This window comes from Malaclemys terrapin, chromosome 2 (assembly GCF_027887155.1).
Source record: "Malaclemys terrapin pileata isolate rMalTer1 chromosome 2, rMalTer1.hap1, whole genome shotgun sequence".
NCBI classification, from domain to species: Eukaryota; Metazoa; Chordata; order Testudines; family Emydidae; genus Malaclemys; species Malaclemys terrapin.
This window is the reverse complement of record NC_071506.1, coordinates 276,706,825-276,734,079: the sequence shown is the minus strand read 5'-3', so window position 1 is coordinate 276,734,079 and position 27,255 is coordinate 276,706,825. Positions and strand designations below refer to the sequence as shown.

The window sequence follows — 27,255 nt, the reverse complement described above, 5'->3', positions numbered from 1 at the left end:
TGTGTTAGTACAACGGCGTTTGTTTATTTCTAAACTGATCCAAAATCCAGCCATGCCATATTTACATAGATAATACATGGGATAATATACCAAATGTGAATGCAAGAAAGAAAAATGTATTCCATGTTTGCTTTTTTTTTTTAATTTTATGTGCTGTACATGTACTGAGCTGCCTGCAACTTTCATATCCATTGGAATCTTGTTTTGGCCCTATGATCAATACTGCTTCATTAACATGAGAATGGATCAATAGCGATATCAATTGATTGGTTGGGTGAGTTGAAAGTGTGCAGTTTTTCATATAGATACACCCCAGGCCTCATTTCTTATTTAAAGGTGATAGTCTAAGTATACAACAGGTATATTAGTATGTATCTGCTTCAAATATATTCTGCGGTTAGTATACACAATCATCTACAATTGTGTATTACTTAGGCAATACAAAGTAGGACAAAAATAAAAACAGAAAATAGTCTTACATATTTTTGTGTTAGTTTTCTCTCCATTTCCAGTGCCATTTATTTTGCCTAACATTTACCGCAATCCTTTTCCTTTGTTTTCTTCTCCTATTTTCTTACAAAACCGTTTATTAGTCTTTTAATATAAAACATATATATATAAATCCAGGAAATGACCCCAAAAATATGTTTAGGTTCAAAAAACTTATTTGTTTGTGCCCGTTTAGAATATACTCATATACTGAGTATATATATATTCTGTGTTACATTGTCCCTGAATTTCCCAGTATTAGCTACTCAAAGAAGTGGGGTGGGTTTTATTTTTTGCCATTTTGTTTTAAGATGCACAGTTGTATATGCAAGATTAACAAAAGCAGACGAGTCACAGGACTAGGCAAATCCTGTTTACACGCTAACGAGGTGTTGTTCTCGTTGCCATTGTTATAGCTGCGTTCCATTTGACTTCTAGTTATTAGTTCCCTGGAGTCCGAAAATTCTAGTTGCATCGAGGTTGTGCAGAGAGAACAAAAGATTGGAAGATGCAAACGTTTCTGGCGCTTGCAGATTTGATGTTTGCTGAGAGCATTGGTGGTGCAGTGTTTTGGGGCTCGCATGCAGTCTAGCAAGCTCAGACATGTTCCATATCACAATTTAGGTGCATTTATTTCTAAAGGATTCTTTTGTGCCAACAACTGGAGAGAATTTTTTCATGTGCTTATTATGCCTCATATTTTATGTTAAAGCTTTCTGTCTAGTAAAATCTCGATTATGGGTACAGACAGATCATGTGTCCTAGCATTCCACTGTCACAGCACTTACACTGGTGATTTGAATGTCATGATCATATATGGAGACATCGGGGGAACGATTCCTTCCCATACAGTGCCATAAACCTGGGGTTTCAGAATTTTAACTTCACTCGCTAGCTCACACGCAAGTGTCTAGTGATTTTGGCCTCAAGCCCATTGTACTTATCAGCCAGATAGTAAAGGCTAGAGTTAAAGGGGGCGAGGAAATGGAAAACCTGAATTTAAAACCTTCTGGAAATACTGCTTGTGTGTTTACAAAGAGTCTATAATAGTGATAACATCTTCAGAAATTGATGTGTTTCTTTTCCTGAATTCTTCTTTATTTTGGCTTCATCTCCACCCTTGTGTTAATGTCATCCCCATCCAGATCGTATTCTTCCACTTGGCCACTGGTCCACACCTTTATACGGTCAGTCAGGTCGCTGCTTCTGGGAGCCAGAATGAAGTCGTAGATTAGGGCAGCACTTGCACCTCCCAGCATTGGGCCCACCCAGAAGATCTGAAATACAAAATTGGGGGGAAGGTTAGCTCAGTGGTTTGAGCATTGGACTGCTAAACCCAGGGTTGTAAGTTTAATCCTTGAGGGGGCCACTTGGGGATCTGGGGCAAAATCAGTAATTGGTCCTGCTAGTGAAGGCAGGGGGCTGGACTCAATGACCTTTCAAGGTCCCTTCCAGTTCTAGGAGATGGGATATCTCCATTATTTAAAAAAAAATCAAACTCAGGTATTTCTTTCAGTGCTTTCCAAAATACTCATTCACTGTAGAGCCATTCCTGGAATCATCCTATGTTAGTCATGCACTTTCACATTGGATTAGACCTAGAGGTGATCATCTAATAGATTATGCATTGGGGTGGAAGCCAAGAACTCCAGTGTTCTAATCCTGGTTCTGATGCTGAGTTGCTATGCATCTTTGAGCAGATCACTTAGGCCAAAGTTGTTGGGTGTCTAAAGTTAGGCACTTACAGGGAAAACATTTTGCATGTTCCTAAGTATATGTGGTCTGATTTTCACTGAAAATATGGGAACTGCATATGCTCTGTGCCTCTGAAAATCAGGCCACATTCATTTTGGAGTAAAATTTTCAAAAGTGACTTAAGCTCCCAAATCCCCTGGATTTTCAATGGGATTTAGGCTCTTAAATTGCTTAGGTGACTTTGAAAATTGTACTTTAAGTGCCTCTTATGGATTTAGGTGCCTACTTTTAGCTACACAAGTTTGAAAATGTTAAGCTAAACTAATTTTCCTTTATAACCAAAGTTACATTTTTGTAAGTGGGAGATGGATGGCATGGTAAGCAGATTTATACAAGTTTTCTCAACTCTGTCTTTTATCCTTCAGTTTGGAATTTATTGCATGCCCCAAATGCTAAGATTAGCCCTACTCGCTAATGGGCGGCATAGTGATCAGTAAAGAGATGGGCGAATACTGCATAAATAAGAGTCTCTGTTTGTCAGAAGGTAGTGATGGACGGCAGGAGAGTGATCATTTGATCATTACCTGTTAGGTTCACACCCTCTGGGGCACCTGGCATTGGTCACTGTCGGTAGATACTGGGCAGGATGGACCTTTGGTCTGACTCAGTACAGCCATTCTTATGTTCTTATGTTCTTAAATTCACATTGCATGAGGATTTGTGCAATCAAATTGTACAGGCATAAATATTCATTGAAAGTGATTTTGAAAGTCATGTGCAAATGTACTGGTGGAAACCAAATTTAAAATTCTCATGCATGAGGATTCCATTTGATAATATGTGTACATTTATCTAATCAGGAAACAGGCACTTTATAGTGTGATTTTAAATGGACAACACTTCAAGACTTTATTCAAGTTCTAGACACAGTAGCAGTTCTAGTGGCATTCCCCGTTTTAAGCATAGGGAACCGCTCTGAAATCTGTAATATTTCCACTGCCCTGATCCAGGACAGCATGTAAGCAGATGCCTAACTTTAACCACAGGAATAGGCCCATTGACTTCAAAGCAACTACTCACATGCGTAAAATTATTCATAAACTAAAGTGCTTTCCTGAATTGGGATCAAAGGCCCCATATATTCAAAGGTATTTAGGCAACTAATTCTCATTTATTTCAATGGGACTTAGGCACATAAATACTTTGAAGGATCTAAGCCTAAGTGCGCTCACTGTAATTGACCAATCACAGCTCACAAACATAGCTTGAATATTGAGTACTTGGCTAGAACTCTGCAATAAGTCTGTTTATAGTTAAAAGAATGTGCAAAATAAGATAAATGGGATAATATGGAATAAGAAATAAAGTTGAGGAGTTTGTGATCTGCATGCAGTTATTTTGTGAGCTGAAAAAATGCTGTGTTTTTTGAATGAAATATTAAATTATTCGCTCAGCTCTGATGATAATATATCTTTTAATGTTTGTATTTTTGAACTGCAATCATACTTTTATAATGCTTCCTATCCAAGGATCTTAAAGTAGTAGGTATACATGGCAATGCTTAATAATTATCATGAACTTCATCTTAGGTTTTTGTCACAAAAATAAATTCCTGTAGAATGAATGATTTGAACTTACCCAGTGATTAGTAAAGTTTCTGCCAACCAAAGCTGAACCCAAAGACCTGGCTGGGTTGATTCCACAACCGGTGTAATCAATCTATGTGAAAGAAAGAGAACTGATGTTAGGGAAGTGATTCAGAATGTAATATGTTGCACAACAGCAAAATATATATGTCTGATATACAATAAAATCCATACTTAATGATCATTTAGCAGGTTTGTGACCGACCAAATGTGATTCTGAATGGAATCATCTATGGAGTTTTCTAGGGAATGGAATGGAAAAGAATAAGAATGGAGACTTCTATGGAAGGTGGAGCAGAATTGTTCTCAAGGGGCCAAGGGTGGAAATCCAGGCCCCATTGAAGTTAATGGGAGCTTTGCCATTGACTTTAATGGGACCAAGATCTCACCTCAGGTTCAGAGCAGCTGTGAATCAATGTAGCTTCTATTTTAATGGAATTATGCCCGTATATATCCTGCGAGGACCTTGCCTGGTACATCTGGGTATTCTTCGGAATCATTTCTTAAGACCTGAGGTTGTCTAGTTTGGGTAGTCTTTCTTACTGTCGTTATTGAATATTTGCATATGCCATAGGAGTCCATGCCACCTTACAAAGGTCACAAATACATGGTTCATATCCCAAAGAGCTTAACACTGAGGTTACATGAGAAACACAAGAGATGGCATCAGGCCAGGTTGGGGAATGGGAGACATTCACAAAACAAGGTTATGATGTTACTTGTCTTCAAAAAAGCTAATTCCTTGTTTTATATTATTTTGTTATAATTTTATTTTAAAGTGTAGAATATTGAGTGTTGATGTCTCAAGGCAAGTCACTGTGGGGAAGGAGTGGGGTTTGGAGGATGGGCTTAAAGAAGACAAGGAGGAGGGATAGCTCAGTGGTTTGAGCATTGGCCTGTTAAACCCAGGGTTGTGAGTTCAAGCCTTGAGGGGGCCACTTAGGGCATGTTGTAAAGGACCTGGGAAGATATTGCAGCAGCAGGGGAGGCGTGCAGAGGTGGTCAGGGGAAAAAGGAGAGAAATGAGTCTGATGAATAGTAGAACTAATTTAGTGCAGTTCTTGGTGGGCATGCTGTGTCTTTCACCTCCGAGGTTTCTGAAGTCTAAGTGATGGCTGTTGCATTTGGAAATGAAAGTATTGTTTGACCTATGACTTTATAATTGTATAACAATGTCTCAAAGTACTGTATTAAGGCATAATGCCATATAAGCTTTATATTAATGTAGAATCTTTATAAAGGTGGGTCACAAAGATGATATATTCAGTCTTCAACTGGCAGGGCTAGTGAGCATTTCAGGGTGATGTGCCAGCAGGATAACGGATATTTAAGGGGAAGATAGGGACTGTGTAAGGTATTTTGGCAGGCAGGTTGGAATTTATGGCCTTCTGGCCATGAACAGAATAATCTTAGCCACTCCTGGAAAAATCCTCCTAAGGACCATTACATGGGAAATTGCAGAGTATTTACAATGAGAGTTAAAACTTACAGCAAGAAGATGTCCTAAGGCAACAGAGAGCCCAATGGCCAGAGGTGCTGATCCTGAGACATCATTTCTTCTCCTGTCTGTGGTGGCAAGGACACACAGCACCAGTTGGAAGGTGGCAATTATTTCAATGCCCAGCCCTTGGCCTGAATTGATTCCATCTGCAAGCTGTATGGAGACAAGGAGAATAATTTCATCTGACATTCTGAGCCACATGCAGGTGAGACTTGAGGTTGAATGCTCACACCGTATTAGTTCTTCAGTGAGAAATTCTAGGCCAGTCAGGCAATTTCATCCCTCGTGTTGGTTTTAATTGACCAAAAAGAGAAAATCTAGAGTTGAAATACCAGCCACTGTACTCATCAAATGCCCCTGGAACTGTTATTAGATGATACTGTAAAACTATAAACTCTTCCAGCCACAAGTTAAAACTGAGCTCCTAGACACAGTGGCTTTTGGTAACACAGCCAATTGCAAGTTTCTGCAATAATAACATAATGTATATGAGAGACAGAGAGAACCCAAAATCTGCCATCTATAAATATAAGGTTACACACATCCTATCCATTGAATTAAGTGTTCAGTGTACGTATTAATTTCTTCCCAAAACCTAGACATTGTAGAAACAGATTGCACATTGCTCTGTTTTCGTACTGCAGCAAATGCCAAATAAATGCAAGGGGAAGAAATAATGCAAGGAGAAAGAGAGGTGGTGTGGTCCATTGGGTGGAGCACTGGTCTGGAGGCTAAGAGACCTGACTCTGTTCTTTACTCTGCCACTGGTTTACTGTGGGTCCTTGGGCAAGTCACATCATTTCTCTGTGCCTTACTTTCCCCACCCTTTATCTCTCATCTGCTTGAATTGTATTTTCCTCAGGAAAAGGACTATCTATTACTATCAGTTTGTACAATGCCTGGCTTTCTGGAGGCCCCTGATTTCTGTCGAGGCCTCTCAGTGCTACCTGAAAAAAAGAGAACACTCACAGGGCAAAAATGCCACACAGTTGTGGCTGAACCCTCCTGAAGGAAAGCAAGTTGTGGGGGGTGGATCAGCTATGACAGGCATAGACACAGCAATCTTGTTTCCACTCCCGTAAATGAGAACGAACTATTGACATCAACAGTGTTACATCCCCACAAAGCTGGCATGCATCAGATCAGGCCCCCAATATCTAGCACATCATTGAGCAGCAAAATGTGTAGGTTTGCTTAGAAAAAAAGGAAATTTGCTCATTTTCTGGAAGTTCCATGGAAAATGTGTGCTCAGGAAACACGCCTGGATCATGCAAAGTACATGCAGAATGCTGTTTGTACTAGTTCTGTCCATTGCTCATTAAACATGGGCCTGTTTCTAATCTCAGCTACACCGGTTTAAATGAGGAGTAACGCCACTGAACTCAATGTTAAGTGATACTGTGAAACTGTAATCAGGCCAATGTAACTGAGAAACAAGCCTGCTCTGCCAAGTTTACATCCAATGTCATGTTATCAGGAGGTTATCCCATCTGTCCTAGTATCTGCATTAAAAAGTTCAAGGCCCTACATGACAATAACATAATGATATTGTGACCCATCTGGAACAAAGAAAGTACAGGAAATCATGTTTGAAAATCTGTTCTCATGAGTTTTCCAGCCTCATTTCCTTAGGAGAGACATTTGGATAACTTCAGAAAAGTACCCAAACTTTTGGATGCTTAACAAAATCCTTTGACTTTCACCCCTCACTAGTCACATTCCTGTTTTTGCCTTTGCTATAAGGCTTTCTCTGTCTCTCCAGAGAAAGAGTAAAATGACTGGCTGGAGCCTCATCTGACATAAACCAGCACAACTCCATTAAAGTCAATGGAGCTACCTCTATTTGCACTAGTTGAGGATCTGGTTTATAAATAACACACTTTTTTACATATTACTCATGAAAAGAGCTGGATCGATAGCCCTGCAGTTAGAAGTCATCTGTTTCTCCACAGGTGCCAAGTAGTGTCCGTTGCAATGACGTTATTGTGCGATGTGGACACCCATTCTCTAGGAAGTGGACTGAGACAACCCAACATCCATCTGAACAGTGATACCGGTTGGGAGCTACTAGTCTTAACTTCATAAGAATTGATGACTCAGAGATGAAAACCTCCACTACCCAAACATCCATACTAAACCCTTGAGCCACACCACCCCGCTCATCTATTGGTTATCAACCCATTGCATCTGCTGCTTCCCACCCAGCCATTCCAAAAAGGCAGTTTATTTATTCCATCCCACCTGGCCCATCAGCCCTTCTGTGAAAAGAGAAATCACTTTATTTATTGCAAATCAATGGAGCTTGTGCTCCTAAGTCATTCTGGGTAAGTCTACGCTGCAGTGTAATTCCCAGCTTGGGTAGATGTGCACGTGTTAGCTTTCCTTGAACTAGTGCACTAACAATAACAGAGTGGCTATGGTGCCACAGCCAGCGGCTCAGACTGTCTGAGTACATACCGAGGGTCTTGTTACGGGGTTATACTCAACTGTGGCCACACTGCTATTATTAGGTGCTAGCTTGAGCAGAGATAACATGTGCACATCTACCCAAGCTGGGAATTATCCCTCCCTCAAGCCGTGGAGACGTACCCTTAGGTATTTTTGAATATCCCACCTATATATTGAATTTGGAAGGCCAAATGTTGAAATTTAGAAGCCAATTGCAGGTGCAGGTGCAGACTATGAAAATCAGGACAATGAGACATAGGTCTCCCAATACATCTATGGAGTCAAATTCTCTGCTGGTGTATCACTGAAGTCCTTAATAGCAGAGCGACAACTAGATTTGCCCTTCACATCAAAAGATTTATTTTAAAATAAATTGCACCTTGAAAAACAGCTTTAATCCTTATTTATGGGAGGTGGAAATCATATTCTTCCTCTCCTCCCCCTCCCCACACACACACACACACACAAAAGAGGCCCATGTTCAAAGGTCATTCTCTGTGTTAATCAACACTTATTCATGGGCTCTGTGGAATCAAAGAAAATCTGGAAAGGTCGTAGGAAACCTTTACTAATGTCATAGGAAAGCTTTTCCTTTTGCAAGGGCTTGTCAGATGTAATTACATCTGGCCTGAGAGGCACATCAAGTTTCATTGGAATAGGAAGGAGTGTGGGCTATGTTCCAAAACTCTACAAATCAGGACTAAACATTGGATGGTCTGCCCTGTTTTTTTCTCTCTTCCTTTGGTCAGATGTCAGTAAATATGGCGCTATGGAGGTCTGTCTGCCTTGTCCTAGAGGGTCACTATAGTAATATACAAAGCTGTATTAAGGCAATCTGGGCCCCTGGGTGCACCACAACATGGGTTACTTGGTGGTTCCATCCCCACAACCATGCCGTACATTTGGAGTGGAGATGGCAGGCAGCCCACTTTTTCCCCGCAAAGTGGAGCAGGGTAACTTCTCCCCGTACTTACCTCAGCAGCTGGGGTGTATCTGCTGGGATGAGTAGGCCAGGCCTGCTGAAATCCTTTATCCCTTCCAAATACATAGTCCCCTTGCCAGGGTGGTACTGATGGAGCTATCCCTTTCACACCCCTTTGAGATGCACGAGGCAGTTAACACCTCTCAGAGCTGTCATTTCAGGCTCTCTACAGACTCAGGCAGACATAACTATATTGGTTACATGTGGGTCATGTTTGCAAGGTTTTCTTCGCAACCATAGGGCTACAAACTTCTTTTTTTAAATGAAAGCTTATTTTTTAATCTACTCATCTAACTCCAGTATCTGAGGGCCTAGGCATGAACGGAGGTTGCCTATGCCTTAATCTGAACCTAGTAGCATACAGTATTACAGGATGACAACCACTCTACTGGCTTTAACCATCAGAATGTATGTAATGAGAAACATCATTGTTTTCATAGGAACATTGGGTTCTGATGGTAAATTATTCCATTGGTCCCACATGTCTGCTATCCCACATCTAGCACCATCTACCACACACCTGACCAAGGTGCTTGTCCTGCAATTGGACTTGCATTGGACTTCTACAGGATTGGAGACCAGGTATGCAATGTTTTTATTAGGAAGTATTCCTCCCTGGCCTTTGCAGTGGTCAGCTAATGCTCTGAAACATGAGATTTGATCACCTCTCTAGTGGGGTGAGGAGCAGCTCATGTGTCCCCTTTAACTATGTTTTTTGTGGTTTCAATTCAAATCCTTGACAGTTTTTGGCAGGTGAGTTTCCTTTGGTCTGTTTTTTAAGCTAATATGCTAAAAAGAAAATTAGGAAGAGACCAGATGGTTCTGAGGAAGTGGTAACAAAGTGCAGGGCCTGTCACCCGTACATCTTAAGCTCAATCATAGAACTGTTTGGCATTCAGCAAAAGTCAGTCACCCCTGCCAGCTGTTCGGTGGTTTATGTGAAAGCATTAGATGGTCCTTGTCCAGTTCCTAATGTCCACCTCACAAAACCCACCAGCCCACTCCCACCTCTAGATTGGCAGTTTCAGCAGACACTGAGAGAGGATGGAAATGCAACTAACCCCTTATGTTTACAGGTAGCTCCTCAAAGTCGCGGTAAGTCATACGGGGGCTTGTGGTGCCATTGCCTATGCTGTATCTGACAGGAAGCCTTTGGCCCTCATGGATTCCAGGCCTACAGCCATCCTGAGCTCTACATTTTAGTGTATACTTGTTAAAACAATGGACTCAATCTGCTGAATGGGCGGGGAGAGGCAAAGGTTGCTATAAGCCGCCTTTACACCTCATGCCCCTGGGCCCTGAATTGGCCTCTGGCACAAGTTGTAGCAGCCACAGATCTGCTCTAACTTACAGTGACTAGAACATCCCAGGGTGGCTCTAACACACCCCTTGTCGTGGGGAGGGGCGATGGGATTCCCCCACAATCAAGGACTCCTCCATTGCCTCTTTAGGGCAGCTTTACGGTCACTTGGTGAGACTCCGGCAGCAAGAATTGACCTTTCTGGGGACGAGGATCATTCCCAATAAACGTACAGTATGATTTTAATAATTGCAGCTTTTTGACATCATACAATGAAAGCGGTGGTTTGGGTTATACTGGTGCATTTCCGTGTTCTCTTCATTATTGCCTTACTTAAATGAACAAAAATAAACAAAGAATGGCAGAAAGGTAATAGGAAATGGGAAAGAGCATACATCACTGTCCATGTTATACCAGGTGGTGTATAAGAACAAAGAACGACCACTCAAAATACAAGTTTGAAGAATACCAACTCTAAGAAGAGAGAGGAAATGTTTCGTGTTGGAAATGGAGTATCATTGCTTGTAGAGAACCTAGCACAACAGGGTTCTGCTCCTTGACTCAGGCTCCTAGGGTATGTCTACATTGCCCACTAAGCCTGGGCTCTGACTCCAGTTTAAGCCCAAGCCTGTCTTCTGTCCACACACTGAGTAGGGTCAGCAAACATTCAGGAAGGTCCTCTTGATTTTGTTATGGAGTGATATCCAGGAGAAAGGACAGTATCGCTCAGACACAGCACATCTACCTCTTCCAAAGATAATCTTCATCTCTACAAGCTTCGCAATTGCCCATTTAACCAATGGCATGGTTAAAACCCCTGAACTTTGTTACTTGAGCATTGATTATTAAGCGTTGCTCAGGAACAGCACACCGCTCCCTTTCTGGGATTATTTTTATCTATATAACACTGGCAACCATTCATTGACTCCATGGCCATTTAGAAGAGTGTGGTCTATAAGTAAATCCATCTTGGCGTTTGCGTGCAGAAGCTGTTCATTTTTGCCAATCCATTTTAATGCACACTTGGGATTACATCACCCACAGTTCAGTTCAAAAGACCCATCTCAAGCCTTGGTAAAGGCAAGCAGGTGATGTAATCCGACAGGATGGTTCAACAGCCTGCAAGATTCAATGTAAATTTATTGGTCAAACCATGATCACTAGAGCTGCTCATGGAGTGAGCAGAATTCCTTCTCTATGCAGTTGTGGGAAGCATATGGCAACCGAAATGCAAATAGCTCTTAGAGGTGACAAAATGCTTCGCTCTCTGATTTGTCCATGAGTGGAGGTATTCAAGCTGCCTTCTTGCTGTTGCTCTTCATGGACATATTTAGCTGACCCATTTCCACCACTTTGAGCAGGAATGTGGGCAATTAATGGCATGTTTTCTTTCCTTTTGTTTTATCAGAGCAGGACGTTTCTGAGTAGTCTGACTTCAAAACAGAAACAGGGAACAGGAAATTAAACTGGCCCAAGGTGAACATGCCTATGAACTTTTCTGGGGGCGTCATATTTTTTGCATTAGAGACAAAAGTACATCAAGTCAAAACATGGTTCCAATTACATGGACAAGACAATAGAAAGGACATTATTATTTGTTACCCAAGGTGGTTTTATCACGTGGAACTATGTGCCGTATCATCCAGCACCCTTCTAGCTATGTAGCATATTTTCCAGGGTTCAATTCACTTTTATATATCAGGGAATTGGTTAGTTTCTCATCATTCCTTAAAAATATGGAACTTTTTGCAAATGAGTACATCAACCTTGCATAGGGGACATATTCATCTTTGTATCTTCCAAACACTTCTCTATGTGCCATACTGATATGTTTTCTCCTAGCGTGAAAACTAAGCAGTATGGAATGTAGAATTTCATTGACAATAACCTCCAGAGTTACTTTTAGTGCCATTCAATTCTAGAAATTACAGGTGGAAAAGACCTGTTAGGTCTTCCCTTTAGCAGTACTGGAATGTTCCCTATAGTATGGTTTATCTAGTATGGTTTTAAGGAATGGGATTTTCATCACCTCTCTTGGGAATCTATTGCATAGTTTCACAGAGTTTAAGGCTCGAAAGCACCATTAGATCATGCAGTCTGACCTCGTGTTTAACAGGTAATTAATTTTTATCTATATACCCCTATATTATGCCCAACTATTTTAATTAGGCCAAAGCATTGTAGTCCTAGAAGACTAAACTGTGTTATGCAATTTACTTTCCTGTTCTCCCATCTCCACTGCTAGTTAGTCCCCCTAGACCATCCTAAATAATTATTCTCCCTTCTTCCACTAACAGGTAATGCATATTGATGCATTAACCCTGAAGAACCCCACATACGGCATAGCTTGCAAAATAACTATATAGGACTGTGAGAGTTAAAAGATTCTTCCATTGTGCTGGGCTCACTGAAATCCTTAATTCCCCCAAACTTTCTTTTAATATAGTTAGAGTGTAAATGTAGTGTGCACAGAACCTAGCATCTGTGGGGCAGTACTGTAATACAGATAATAATAATCAATACTACTACTAATAATAAACATCATTAATAATAATAAATAATTAGTATCTCTTCCCTACAGTGAACTCATTCTTTAGCATGTTATGTTCAAAAAGCTTCTAATAACTAGCATTAGACATCCCCGTATTTCCCACGATAGACATTAGCTCACCCAGTCCATCTCCCTCCCAATGCAGGTCTGTTCCCTAAAGAACATTTCCTGCTGCTTTCCCCAGCCCAGTTTGAAGTCTCCTAAGTGATGCAGCTCTCCCCACTTCTTTCAGGAGGCTGTTTCCAGACATTCACTCTCTGAAAGTGTTCCTTACTATTTAACCTAAACACTCCCCTCCTTAATCTTACCCTGTTCTTTCTAATGATAATTCATTGTACCACCTGAAATGATTAATCTCCTTTTCTATTCATACCCTACAAATATCGATACACTGTTATCAGACCCGTTAGTCATTGTTTAGCCAACCTACATTGATTCATATTAAACTCTATGAATCTCATCTCATAAATCAATATCTGCAGTCCACCCACACAACCATTTCTGTTACTCTACTCCAGTGTTTCCCAAACTTGGGACACTGCTTGTGTAGGGAAAGCCCTTGGTGGGCCGGGCCGGTTCGTTTACCTGCCATGTACGCAGGTTCAGCCGATCGCGGCTCCCACTGGCCGCGGTTCGCTGCTCCAGGCCAATGGGAGCTGCTGGAAGTGGCGCAGGCCAAGGGACGTACTGGCTGCTGCTTCCAGAAGCTCCCATTGGCCTGGAGCGGCGAACCGCGGCCAGTGGGAGCCGCGATCGGCCGAACCTGCGGATGCGGCAGGTAAATAAACTTGCCCGGCCCGTCAGGGGCTTTCCCAAACAAGCGGCGTTCCACGTTTGGGAAACACTGCTCTACTCCAAAGTCCCTCAGTTATTTTGTTGGTACAGGACACCTTTCCTCAGAGTGGCTCATCTGTTGTCTCCATTATCTGAGGTAACTATGTCCCGACCACCACAATTCATGCTGCTGTTCCAATTGGATATGAGCAGCATCACTTCCTGTCCTAGCCTGTACTTAGTGTCTTTTATGCACTGTGGAACTGTGGCAGCATTTAATCCCAGTGATGGTGGCAATTCAATGAGGGACCAAAACAATCCCTCTATGTCACACGGTTATTTTTTAAAGGACTTCGAGATACTGTAGGATCACAGTACTGAAGTCAATGGGACTGCTCCCATGACTGAAGTTAGTCAAAATTGTGTTATCCAGCACTTCACCAACTGGAAAGCTCTATAAACCGGCATTTCTGATCTTCACTGAAAGTCCGGTTTATAGTCCAGTTGGCGCGGGGCTGGCAGGCTCCCTACCTGGCTCCACATGGCTCCCCAGAAGCGGCAACATGTCCCTTCTGCTCCTAGGTGGAGGGCTTGGGGCAGGGGGTTGGTGCACGGGAGGAGTTTCAGGGTGCTGGATCCAGGCGGCACTCACCTCAGGTGGCTCCCTGCAAGCAGTGACCTATCCCTGTTGCTCCTAGGTGGAGGTGTGGCTAGGTGGCTCTGTGTGCTGCCTCTGCCCCGCCCTGAGAGCTGGCTCTGCAGCTCCCATTGGCCAGGAACCACAGCCAGTGGCAGCGCCTGCGGATGGAGGCAGCATGCAGAGCTGCCGAGCCGCACCTCCAACTAGGAGCATTAGGGACAGATCTGGCACTCCACACCCCCTCCTGCACCCCATCCCCCTGCCCATAGCCCCCTCCTGCACCCAAACTCCCTCCCGGAGCCCACACCCTGTACCTCTTCCCGTGCCCCAACCCCGCACCCCCTCCTGCACCCAAACTCCTTCCCTCTTAGTTAGCTGGAATTTTTCCCTTACCGGCACCACCCATTCCCCTAACATGCTGGATAAAAAAGCTTTTCCTATATGTGCTTTGTTGCATACTGTTTTGTTGAGTCAGAGTCAAAATGCACTATGGCCACAATCCAGCAAAGCACAGAAGTATGTGCATAACTTCAATCGGGATCACTCGCATGTTTAAAATTCCACGTGCTTAAGTGCTTTGTCAAATCAGGGCCCAGATTCTGTGAGTTATTATAAAGTTATTAATATTGCGATGAAGTTGTCCTCTTCGTCACTTTGCAAAGGCTTTGACATTCAGATTTACCTTTGTTTGGTACACAGCAGGTAAAGCATTGAGAGTTCTCCTTGAGTTGACTATTTAATGATGTTAAATCCTCAGTAGTTGGGTAATTGATTAATAATAACATGTTAATAATTGTTCTTCTGTATGACCTTTTGTGGAAGAGCTCAAACCACTTGACAAACACTAATTCATTAACAACATCCCGGTGAGACAGGCATTATCACACCCATTAGCTGGTTTTGATTGATATAGTGCAACTTGTCAGAAATCTCTGGGACACAGAGAGGTTTAAATGTTTTTTTTTGTCTCAGGCCACACAACAGGGGAGTGCTCCAAAGTTCATTGAAGTCAATGGAAATCTCTGGAAAGACTTCATCAGCCAGTCGGTCAGTGATAGAACCTGCAGTAGAATATGGGGGCATAACTTCCTGTCGTCTGCCAGACTCTCCCTCCCGAAAAATACAGATGAGAGAATTCTAGATGCCAGCCCAAGCATTTCTCTCAGAACAACAGCTGTCTTCCACTCTTTGGACAGTAGACAACCTCAAATAATAAGACCCAACCACCATCCTCCCACCCTCTCCACTACATGGTGAGAAACTAGTCATTCCTTTTGTGTTACAGGGCCCAATGTGCTATAAAGAGAAGAATGATGGCTTCATTTATATTAAACCAACGTATATAAATCTAGCATATGTGTCCAATGGCAGACAGTAAATGTCAATATATCTACAGGTCCTTCATTAAACATCACCAGTGTGAGGCAAAGCATTTGTGGAAGAGTCTCATTACACTTTCCCTTTGTATATTCCCCGTGGGAAAGTTTCCTTGTGAAATGATTTTTGATTTTACTGTTTGGGAATAAATTAGGAGGTTTTTTTTTTTCTAAACTCAATTAAAACTGAGTAAACAAATCCTTTTTAGAAGCATGTTTGGAGCACTTAATTATACAGATAAACTATTTGTTACCTCCTTCATTGGCAACTTGTAATGGGAATTGGGTGCCTACCTGCTCTTTGTGCCTATGACAATCTCCCCCAGTATGTGGACACTGGAACAACTATCTGGCTTTGTACAAACACCACAGTGTGGGCACTTGCTGATTGCCTTGAAGTAGCATTAGTTTTATATTTCTAAACCCAAGCTCCAATGAAACTGAAATCTTCCTTGGAATTAAGGGGATATTCAGAGACTTCTCAAACCCGAGGTAGTTTATACCTTTAAACTCTCCTTTCTAAAGGTAAAATTTGGCCATTTATATTCAGAATAGGCTTCTGGAGTGAAGGCAGCAACTTCTGCTCTCTCATTTCTCTGCCCTGATCATCAATATAGAAGCAATATCAGAAAAAGGGTTAAGGGCCAAATTCTGCCTCCATTACATCCATGTCACCTCCGTCTAATATATTTAGGTTCTCAGATGGTCCACATCACCATATATTGTCTTTAGAAAAGGGATCAGGGAGAGAACATGGGAGTGAGAGTGAATAGCAGCAGTAATAAGAAAACTGTGCTGCTAGTTGGAAGGGTCCAAGAATCGGAGAAAGACTGAATGTCTGAGGTGTAGATTGTTTTCCCAGCGGAACCCAGGATACAGCAGGATTTCTAGGCCGCATCCCCTAACCCAAGTGGTGGATTACAGACCTCCACCTCTTAGGGGAGAATAACTTTGTTGAGATATTCAGACACTTTTTACCTCTCATTTATTTATGTGTCTATTTATTTTTCTGTCCAAGATAGAGGACAGGCCCCGTGTAATTGATTTAATGGAATACGATGCTGTCCTAAACTCAGATTTCATTGTCTTCAGTGGAGCTCTACCCACTTACCATCAGCTCTGAATACAGTTCTGAATTTCAATGTAATTATTTATTTTTCATTGGGATTTTCCTTTTAGAACACATGGTATCAGGTTCTGCTCCCATTCCCACCTATGTAAATCCAGAGGGGATTTACTGAGTTCTTATTTTTATTGCTATTAGATTATTATTCCTATTTGTATTGGGGCAGCACCTAGGAGCCCTTGTCATAGACCCAGGCCCACATTTTGCTAGGTGCTCTGCAAACACACAACCAAAATTATAAAAGCAAAAAGACAAGCTCTGTCCCTGAGAACTTATAATCAAAATATAAGGCAAGAGACAACAGGTGGAGACAGACCAACAGGGGAGCACAAGGAAACAATGAGACAATTTGGATTTACAAAATAAATGTCATTTCTCAAAAATGAAATTTGCATCATGATACCTATTTTTTTTTTAAATCCTGGGATGACAGATTCCTAAAATGGCTAATGAAGATCACGTTTACATTTTGAATTTTTTTATCGGCCTTTGTCTGTTAGTATGACCTTTTGTTATCTAGAGTTTCCAGTTAAACTAGAGAGTGGGAAAGCAAACACACATTGACTATAAATCACTGTGAAAAAAGCAGGAAACTTCTATATGAGAACAGGAAATTTTCTAGAGCTGTTTTTTCCTCCTTTAAAATTTGTGAACTAATCTTATGCTCAGAGAGAGAAAAAAGGGTTGTCATAGATTTGTCTTTATACAACTCTGATTCCTACATTTTCTAGGATTCTCTTATCCTTTAAATAGCTGCCATCTTCCATCCACCCGGAAAGCCACATTTTTGGCTGGCATAAGTGGACACAGCTCCATTGACTTCCATAAAGTTTTACCCATTTACACAAACAGAGAATTGGCCCCAGAGACTCCCACAAGCTACTTTCATTACCTCATTCTTTCCCTCCATCCTGCCTTTCACCAGAAAGACCTCTTTCCCTCCCCATTTATTCCCTCATGTGCCAGATTCCCAGTCTGGATCGATACAGATAGCTACTTTTTTCATGCCTAGTGAATCTCAACTGGATTTGTTTCATCCCTAGAAATGAAGGCTTGGTATCCCTGCATGGCCTGGAGCAAGTTCCACCTACACACAGCTCTGCCAGGCCATCTCTTCCAGTGAAATCTGTGATGCTTGTCCTAGGCCTGCCCTGAGCCTAAAGTGAAAGATGCCAAATCAAAGATTCTAGAAAGTAATGTTCACTGCTTGGTCACAAAATAGTCCGGGTGCTGGCAGGGAGAGTTTCCTACAAATTGTAGCCAACATGTCTCAACTCTAGAACTGAAAACTCTAGAACAGAAAACAAATTTCACCAAAGATTTTCAGGAAGTGGGGGGGGGAGAGGAAGTTCTGATTTTTCACTGAGGAAAAAAATCATCAAATATGTTCCGGACAGTTCTACTCACTCTTAAATTGCTGGGACCTCCTCAAGGGGTTAAAAAGATTACACATTTCCTTTTAGTAGCTTGAACAAAACTAATAGGTATGATTAGGTCTATTGTATCTTATTCTTATGCAAGTCTATAGATTTTCTCCCACAATCTGAAGTCATAGAATAATATTGTGCATTTAAATAGCACATTTATTCCGAGGATTTCACAGCACTTTCCAAACAGGAATGTTTAACTCCTCCTAATACTCTAGCCACCACCAGGAGTCCACTTCCGGGCATAAAACATCCTCAGGAGGGCTCTATTCTAAGCCTAGGGACTGGACTGGTGGGTGGATGGTCCCAAAAAGCGATTCTAGAAGCCAGGGATTGCTACGCCCCTTTCTCCCATCCCCCCCCCACTGTACTATGAGCCAGGGTGCGGTTTAGCAGCTGCCACAGCAGCTCTGTGACATTTAAGGAGCTCCCACACCGAGGAAATCTTCAAGTGGCCAATTCAGCTGGTTTTATGGCTGCTTCGCCCTATTGGATAGGAGCATTATCATACTGTAGGTTCAGGGCCATCATGTCAATTATGTTTTCTTAAGAAGGTGTCAGGAGGGGATAGTTCCATGCATTAAACAGATGTGTTGATTTGGGTGGACAGTCAGAGTTGTTTTATAGCCTTACGAGATCTGCTAGTCCTAATTAACACCTCCAGACAAAGTGTATTCCCTAGACACTATGCATGTTGTACAAGGATCTCATGTACTTAGTGATAAGGCTATCTCATAAGTATAGTAGAGAAAAAAGCTGGATGAGGTAATATCTTTTACTTGGGGGAGGGATAGCTCAGTGGTTTGAGCATTGGCCTGCTAAACCCAGGGTTGTGAGTTCAATCCTTGAGGGGGCCACTTGGGGATCTGGGGCAAAATCAGTACTTGGTCCTGCTAGTGAAGGCGGGCAGCTGGACTTGATGACCTTTCAAGGTCCCTTCCAGTTCTAGGAGATGGGATATCTCCATTAATTAAAAAAAAACAACTTCTGTTGGTGAAAGACACAAGCTTTCGAGCTAACACAGAGCTCTTCTTCAGGTCTGGGAAAGATGTTCAAAGTGTTACAGCTAAATCCAATGCATTCCATCTTTTATTTAGCTGTGACACTCTGAGGACTTTCCCAGATGCAGACCTGAGGAAGAGCTCTGTGTAAGCTTTAAAGCTTGTCTCTTTCACCAACAGGAGTTAGTCCAATAAAAGATATTACCTCTCTAATATCCTGGGAACATCACAGCTACAACAGCACTGCAAATAATTATAAGTATAGTGTCTTTTACCAAAAGGGGTTTCAAAATACATATATCGGGTGTGACTCGCCCATCGCAGAGAACACAGGACATTTCTGGGGTGGTAGAGAGCAGCTATTCTGCATCAGAAACACTAATCACTAATTTTTAGGTGGAGAAGGAAAGAATAGCTTCTCCATGTAAAACTGCATCAATACTCTAAAGAGGTAACACAGCCAGGAAATAATAACTCTCCCGTTCTTCCTAAATTAACTATAACATTTACCCCAGGGCACCAGTTGTATGTCTCATTCAGAAGATGGATCTTCTCTCACTATGGAAACAAGTTACTAACATAGCAACACCACTGCAGTTTTCAAACAAGTGATTTTCTTGTGTTCTGTATCTTATCAAAGTCACCCATCTCCCTGGCTGAATGCTGTTATGTATGCAGGGATCATTTTGCCCACTACTGAAATGCAGCCACCTCTGGAGTGCACTACAGCAGCTATAGTGTGTGTTTAATAGTGCAGAACATAACAACACAACAGCCTAGGCCAGCAAGAGAGAGAGAATACTGGGTTTAATTGAAACCACAGGGGGAATTTAGGTATGCAGAATGTAATTTCTTAGGCTGAAATTTGACCAGGGTGCAAGGACTTAAGTCTTTGTCTTATAAAGAGTGTCATGCCCTCTATAATGTCTGTAAGAAGGCCAGACCTCAGATGTATGTCTCATCTGTCCAGTGGCACCTCCAGGAGTCCAATACTCCATAGCACGAGGCTGGCTCAGAGGAAAAAATGCTGCCGACTCATTCACCATCCTTGATTTTCTAAAACACTGGGTTTTCTTTGTAAGTCCCACCACCCAACTCCTGACCCAATCTGATTTTGTTTAGTTTAAGATTGGATGAGATCACAGTCTGAGGGTGTGATCATAATGAAAGAGGGACACAGGAAAAACTGAATCACCACAGCAAAACATACGCAGAAGCCACTCCTGGCACATTGGTTATAACACAGCTCTGGTCTTTCTGAGGCGTTCTCTAATCTGTGATAAGAGCTGTGTGAATAACCAATTCTTTGGTTTGGTGGCAGAACCAAAAAAAAAAAAATTATTTCAGGTCCACCCAACGCTAAAATGTTTTCAATGTTTCAATGAACAAAAATTGGACAAAAGTTTGACCCAAACCCAAAACATTTCATTTCATTTTCAAGGAGGTTTTTTGAAGTTCTTTCAAAAAGACAACTGAAGTAAAATTCAAAACAAAACGTCATTTGACATTGAAAAATTGAAATGATTTGTTTAGAAAATATCAAAACAATTTCTCGGGCTGATAAATCCGTCCTAGTGCTGAACAACACTCAGAGACCACTGCTTGTTCTCCTCAGAGAGTTACTTGCCTTGAGCACATGCGGAGGGATTTGTCCTGTAATGGCAAAGTGCTGGGGAAGGGGGGGAATGAAAGTAGTGGTTACTGCCAAGCACTGATCCTGCTGTGGTGAAGAGCTAATGTTGTGGTGAAGCACCCTCCTTCCTCTTTTGGGCAAGACTTTTGAGTCATCTCCAAGCCTGGTTAACCAGACAATATAAAACCATTTTGCATCCCAGCTTGTACATTCATGTGTCTGCCACTGTTGATTCATCTGTGGAACAGCCTAATTGACTATGGGTGTGGCAGAGGGACTATCCATTAGAGAGAAAGTCCAAAGCACACTCAAGGAACAACATGCAGTGAAACCCATACTAAAGTACACCTTTATTAGTGTGATCTCTTAGGAGACTGCTACGAAATATCTCCGAACATACTGGTCTGGCTTTGTTCCAAAGACATCTCCTTTATGTAACCAATTTCTGTCAGCCCACTGCATGCGCCCTTAAACCAGAGTTGGTTGTATTTTCTTGTTTTTCCTCCTCTGTCTAGATTAATCTCCTTTAGTACTCATGTTTATTTTCCTACCTTTAAATTCTTTTTCATTTAATTTAAGGCAGAATTATCACTAATTTTTCAAACTTGAAGAAAGGTCTTAGAACAAGCAAGGAGCTTGTTTGCTAAGCTTCGCAGTGGGGTTCTCTGCGGCTTTAATAAGTGTACAAAGCCACATAAAGTGCAGTAAATTATGAACTCCTGAAGCAGTGCATACATCTTTCACAATCTTATAATTTCAGCCATAGGGAAAATTGACTTAAAATTGGCATCACGTAGTTTACGGCAATCTGGTAAAAGTGTTGAGATAATCACTGATAGGCAGCAAATATCTTGACTACAGCAGTTATCTGACCACATATCAGTTGCCTCTTGCCTGCTTGTTGACCATTAATAGTCTGTTTAGTGTAAGTAAATTACACGTTAACAATCCCTAGTTCACAGATCTGTCGCAAACATAGAATAGTCAGCTACATTCAAAAGCCAAGGCTGTGTCTTGGATTTACTCTGCTCTTACAGTTCTAATATGTGGAAACTAGTCTGGGGCGAGAAGCTGAATTATCCACACACACAAAAAAGATGCAAGATGATGGAAAGAGATGCCTGCTCTGAACTGCAAACAGATACCTTTCCTGTGTTAACACTGTGTCATGGTTAAAGACTGACAAAGGAGGGCCAGATTTTTAGAATTGCACATACCCAGCTTGTCTCTTACTGTCCCTCAGCATTACTGTCTGATTCAAAACTTGCTGAACAAAATAAATGTATTTTCCTTGATGTCAGTGGCTTTTGGATCGGGCCCTTTTAATGTAGTCATCTTAGTGTAACACCGACAGACCCCGGTCATCGGCGGGCAGGATCGAATCTGGTATTTCTGGAGCTAAATGCGCGAACCTCAAGCCATACGGCTCTTAGCTAAGGCTGTAGCGCAAACCCATTAATCTCCTAGTGGTCGCAGGTGCTATTAGAGGGGACAGAACACCACACCCAGCAGGTGTGTGGGTTACATTAGCACCATATAGTACCTAAAAGTAAACCCTTTAAAGGAGTTTAATACCTTTCCCTGCTCCCTCCACCCTCTTTCTCTGCACCTTTGCATCTCTCTTGGTGTGTTTTGTTATAACTGCTGTCATTTTGCTTAGCTTGCTTGCATTGCTTTTTGTCTGTTTGGTTTGCTGGTGGTAGGCAGTGAGGCTCACTATTACCACGATGCATACCTGCAGGTCTGAGACCGCGTGTGCACAGCAGGTTGTCTAGTCACTCACACTGGTCATGTGCAAATGTGCTTGCACTTCTTTTTTTTTTTTTTTTTGGCTCATAAAAACGTGAAAATTTGACCCTAATAAAAGCTGATGATGTTACAACAGAAACCACTCCTCTAGGAACCGTAGCCCAACCTAAAAGCCTCTTCTTTTTTCCCACACATTCAGATTAACGTATCCTCTCATTCCCACTGAAAGCACAAGCAGCTGAAGCTGTTGGCAATAATGTAGGTTCTATCCCTTCCCTATTGTACTCTAGTTAAGGGAGGGGCATTGTACAGAGGCAGATCTACATTGTTTCTGCTTATCTTCTGTTTAAGGACGGATCCAGCCTGCTCTGAGGCTTGACCTGTGTTTTCTTTCCCATGTGACCTATCATGACAGGTTCTGAAAAACCTTCTCGTCAGGGCAGCTGCTGGGCTGTTTTCCCCCTGCACTGAACTTAGCCACTCTGCCAATCTGGACTTGCCAGTGGGAAGTGAATAAACTTGTTTTCCTCTCTATTTCTCTCACAGGGAAAACAACAGCTGCTGCTCTCCCCATCTCCAGGGAGATCCCCCCACTGAGACTCCAGCCAGAACATTTAGCACTGAATGAAAAATCATTTCTTCTGAATATTTGACAATGAAGACCACTGACACCCATGCTCGGGATGATAGGAGTCACCTTAGAGAGCTACATTAACTGCAGGATTAGGGTGCTGACCAGTGTCCTGGACAAATTCCAATGTGGGGATATGGTCACATATGGTGCTAGACCAGGGGCGGGCAAACTTTTGGCCCAAGGGCCACATCTAGGTGGGGAAATTGCATGCAGGGCCACAAATGTAGGGCTGGGGCAGGGGGTTGGGGTGCGGGAGGGAGTGTGGCATGTAATAGGGGGTGCGGTGTGCAGGAAGGGGCTCAGGGCAAGGGGTTAGGGTGCACGAGGGGGTGCGGAGTGTGGGAAGGGGCTCAGGGCAGGGGGTTGGGGTGCAGGGAGGGATGCAGAGTGTGGGAGGGGGCTCAGGGCAGGGGGTTGGGGTTGCAGGGAGGGGTGTGGAGTGCGGGAGGGGGCTCAGGGCAGGGGGTTGGGGTGCAGGGAGGGCTGCGGAGTGCAGGAGGCGGCTCAGGGCAGGGGGTTGGGGTGAGGGTGCAGAGTGAGGCGGGGTCTCAAGGCAGGGGGTTAGATGCGGGGTGTAGGAGAGGTTCAGGGTGTGGTCTCCAGCCCAGCGCCACTTACCTTGAGTGGCTCCGGGGTGTCAGTGGTGTGCAGCGGGGCTAAGGCAGGGTCCCTGCCTGCCCTAGCCCCGTGCTGCTCCCGGAAGCAGCTGGCACCATGTCCCTGCGGCCCCTGGGGGAAGGGGGGGCAGAGGGCTCCACATGCTGCCCTCGCCTGCGGGTACTTCCCCTGAAGCTCCCATTGGCCGCGGTTCTCCGTTCCTGGCCAATGGGAGCTGCGGGGGGGAAGTACCCGCAGGCGAGGGCAGCGTGTGGAGCCCTCTGCCCCCCCTTTCCCCAAGGGGCCGCAGGGACATGGTGCCAGCTGCTTCTGGGAGCGGCGTGGGGCCAGCAATCCCTCGGGCCGGATCCAAAGCCCTGATGGGCTGGATCTGGCCCATGGGCCGTAGTTTGCCCACCCCTGTTCTAGAGCCATAAAATACCATGTTTTTTCCCTGCAGGGTATTCTCTTCCCCTAAAAGCACAAATTCCATTGAATTCCACTGAATTCCTGTAAAGATTCAGAGGCTTCCTTCCTGCAGGTCAGGTGGAATTTTTAAGGCTCCTGGGGTAAAATCAAGTTCCATTGAAGCCAATGGCAAAATTACCATTGATTCCACCCCGACACTTTGCACATGCCATTAGATTTAGTACAAACATTGGCTGGCTGGGAGGGCAATAGGAGTAAAATAATGGCTCATTTGGGGGAAAAAATAGCCCCTGATTTTGTGGTATATTGCCTAAAGGCTGAGGCCACATGCCCAAGTGGAGGGAACACTTTCTCTCAAGGAATGGTTCTTTCCCTCTCACAGCCAGCCTGTATTTGCTTTATTACCCCTGTAGACTTTTCTCCCTGCCTTCTTGTCATTCCAGCCCTATCTTCCCAGTCTTCCCCCTGCCTCCCAAACACTTCTCTTTGGGGTCCCCGTCTCCCAGCTCCCCTGCCTGTGCAGTGTGTGTAGCACCCTCATAACTTGGGGTTAGTCAGAGAAACAAACGGGGTTTTGTCTGGTGTGACATATCCACCCAACAACAGTCCAGGTTCACCCAGGTTTAGGGTGAACCAGTGCACGAGGGTTTCATGGCTGGCCAGTGTGCAGATGGGGAAATCCAAATGCTAACACTCTGGGAAACAGACCACCCGCATTTAATGACAGCTGGCAGCGAGGTGTTTGCAGGAGACCTCTTTGGTTACATGTGCTTCACTCCTGCATGGTCTAGTTCCCTCTGGCACTGGTTTCAGAGGGAAAGAGTACATACCATTTTTAGACCTTGATCCAAAGCCTATTGAAGTCAATGGAAAGACGCTCATTTATTCCCAGGGTCTTTGGGTCAGGCCCATAATTATTATCAAAATTTGGAAGCTGAGTGGATAGATGGATCATCATATCCCCTGTAACCACAGATTCCACAGAGGTAAACAAGCAACTAATATTGCAATGGAGCATGAAGGTTAGTGACACCCACTTGTTACTCTGGAGTAACTTATTAAATACCAACTTTTACTGTATTTCTCATAATTTTCATTGTAGTTGCCTATGACGCCTCAGCATGTTTAAACCACATAACATTATTTGTTCATTTAATACTCTTTGACTTGTTCTGTTTGTTTTCTCTTGCCTATAAAGGGGTTGCCTATAGCAAAAGACGCATTCTGATCTAAACCTTCGCTTGCAAATATGCCCCGTGAATTAAACTGGGTGCTGAATATTATTGTCAAAAACTGCAACCTTAAATTCTTTATATGGGAGGGTACGTCCAGAAGATTTATAATAAGTGCAATTTGCAGAATCAGATGGAGTAACTAGCCATAGGGGAAATCCCAGTTTTAATATTCCTGTAGGTAACACTAACGAGGTGTTTGTGGCTATGGACTGACATTGAAAATAGGCTCATTCTAAGCCAAACAAATGCTCAAAAATATGTGTATCCATTTAATGGCCACTCTGGTCGAATGCCAGTATTTTAAGGAGGAACAGCTGCACTGAAATGATCTGAGCAGCTTTAATGAAATGACTGTCCACAGTCACACCGCCACAAACATCTGGCTGTAAAAGTATTGAAACCAGGGCTCCTATTATAGACAGTTGCCTCACCTCCTCTTGGCCAGAGCAATGCAGAATTCAACATTTCCATAAGTGTATTTATAAACAAACAAAAACACAAGAAGTGGCAACTGTGACTCAGTGTCAGAGAGCAATTCAGCTCTCGGTGTAATGCAACAGGTACATTTCACTGTAGATTTTTGACAGGATTTCCTTTGCTACAGATCTCCCTCCCCGCACCTTTTTCTCTCTGTGTTTAATTAGGTACCTATGTTCTTAGCATCCATCCTGGGGTTATCTGAGCCCCTAATTAGGTAGCCTATACAGAGTAACCTGAAAACAATACAAATATATACTCATCTATACACCTTAAATGGCATCACCAGAAAAGATATGTAGACTGAGATTTTCAAAGTCTGCTAAGGGATTTGAGTACCCAATTGCCAATAATTTTAATGGGAATTGGGCATCTAAATCCTTTAGGCAACTTTGAATATCTCATGCTTGACGTACAAAAGCAAACACCAACCTAATGTGATTCCAGTACCCACCAGCATATGACCTTATTTCAGGAAAAAAAGAGGACCTTCTCTTTGATCTCTGTCTTATCGGAGATGGTTTATATATCCTTAATCTCACAGCGGTCACTGTACTAGCAAGTGACAGCATGAGCCCTAAAAACTTGATCCTATGGCAATTGAAGTCAAGGCAAAGGCTCCTGTTGACTTCAGTGGGCTTTGGATGAAGCCCTATTTTAAACACGGTTTCCTGCATTGTGCCTGCCTGCCTCAAACAATCCCCAGACACCAGATTGCCCTCCTCAGTAGGTTATTGGTCTTACATTAAAACTTCTGCTTGAAAGTGGGAAAGAAAAGGTGATCGGCTTACCGCATTGAGCCCAAGGGAGTTGTTTGGAAGAGATGAAGTGACTCCAGAAAGAATCGCCGTGGCTACCACTGCTCCTAGGCACTGGGCAACGATGTACATGAAAGCCTTCAAGAGGCTGATCTGACAGCTCAGCAGAAGACCCAGGGTCACCGCTGGGTTCAGGTGGGCACCGCTGATGTGGCCCACACTTTGTGCCATGGTTGCAATCGCGATTCCAAAAGCCAGCGAGACCTTCACATTGTCTTGAGTGGCTGTGGCTGTTCTGTTGCCGACTACAGGAAAATTGTAGCCCAGTGCTGAGCCGATGCTGATAAAAATAAAGAGGCTCATGGCTAAGAACTCAGCCACTACTGCCCTCCAAAACATTTTCTTTTTGAATTCACTAGCCATCTTTTCTCTCTCTCTCTCTCCCTCCCTTCCCCTGCTTGATATTTCTCTTTTAAGGTCTGAGGAGGAAAGCTGAAGAAAAAACAGAGTTCTTGGATTATTTATAGGGCTTTGGGTGGTCTGTAGGAGGAAAGGGGTGTTACACAAAAGGAGGAAAGAACATCTACATAGATTGATGTAAGGCACTACATGCGTGCCAAAGTTTTTTCTTCTCTTTTTTTTCCCCTCTCTTCCCCTCCCCTCAGAGACTCCGATCTCTGCTGCCGTTTTTAAGAGGCTTTTTAAAATCCTTATAAAAGAGTGCTTAGGGGTGCCTCGGGAGTTTTACCATCATTTGGTTACCCTCTATGTGCATGCAAGTTGGGCT

The 27,255-nt window shown here is 43.0% G+C and overlaps 1 protein-coding gene across 1 annotated transcript; it reads right to left on the bottom strand.

Annotated features, from left to right (window-relative positions):
• Positions 1-26,972, bottom strand: AQP1 (aquaporin 1 (Colton blood group)). Its single transcript, XM_054016613.1, has 4 exons — positions 26,502-26,972; positions 5,320-5,484; positions 3,823-3,903; positions 1-1,766 (listed from the first exon to the last, which is right to left on the bottom strand). Exons 1-4 carry the CDS (start codon positions 26,889-26,891, stop codon positions 1,587-1,589), a joined length of 816 nt encoding a protein of 271 aa, XP_053872588.1. The 5' UTR covers positions 26,892-26,972; the 3' UTR covers positions 1-1,586.
• Positions 26,973-27,255: the final 283 nt, after the last annotated feature.

Coding starts and splice junctions, on each gene's coding strand:
- AQP1 (XM_054016613.1), bottom strand. CDS start 26,891: ATGGCTAGTGAATTCAAAAAGAAAATGTTTTGGAGGGCAGTAGTGGCT. Junction 3,904..5,319: donor CCTTAGGACATCTTCTTGCT/GTAAGTTTTAAC, acceptor TCTTTCACATAG/ATTGATTACACCGGTTGTGG. Junction 1,767..3,822: donor GAAACTTTACTAATCACTGG/GTAAGTTCAAAT, acceptor TTTGTATTTCAG/ATCTTCTGGGTGGGCCCAAT.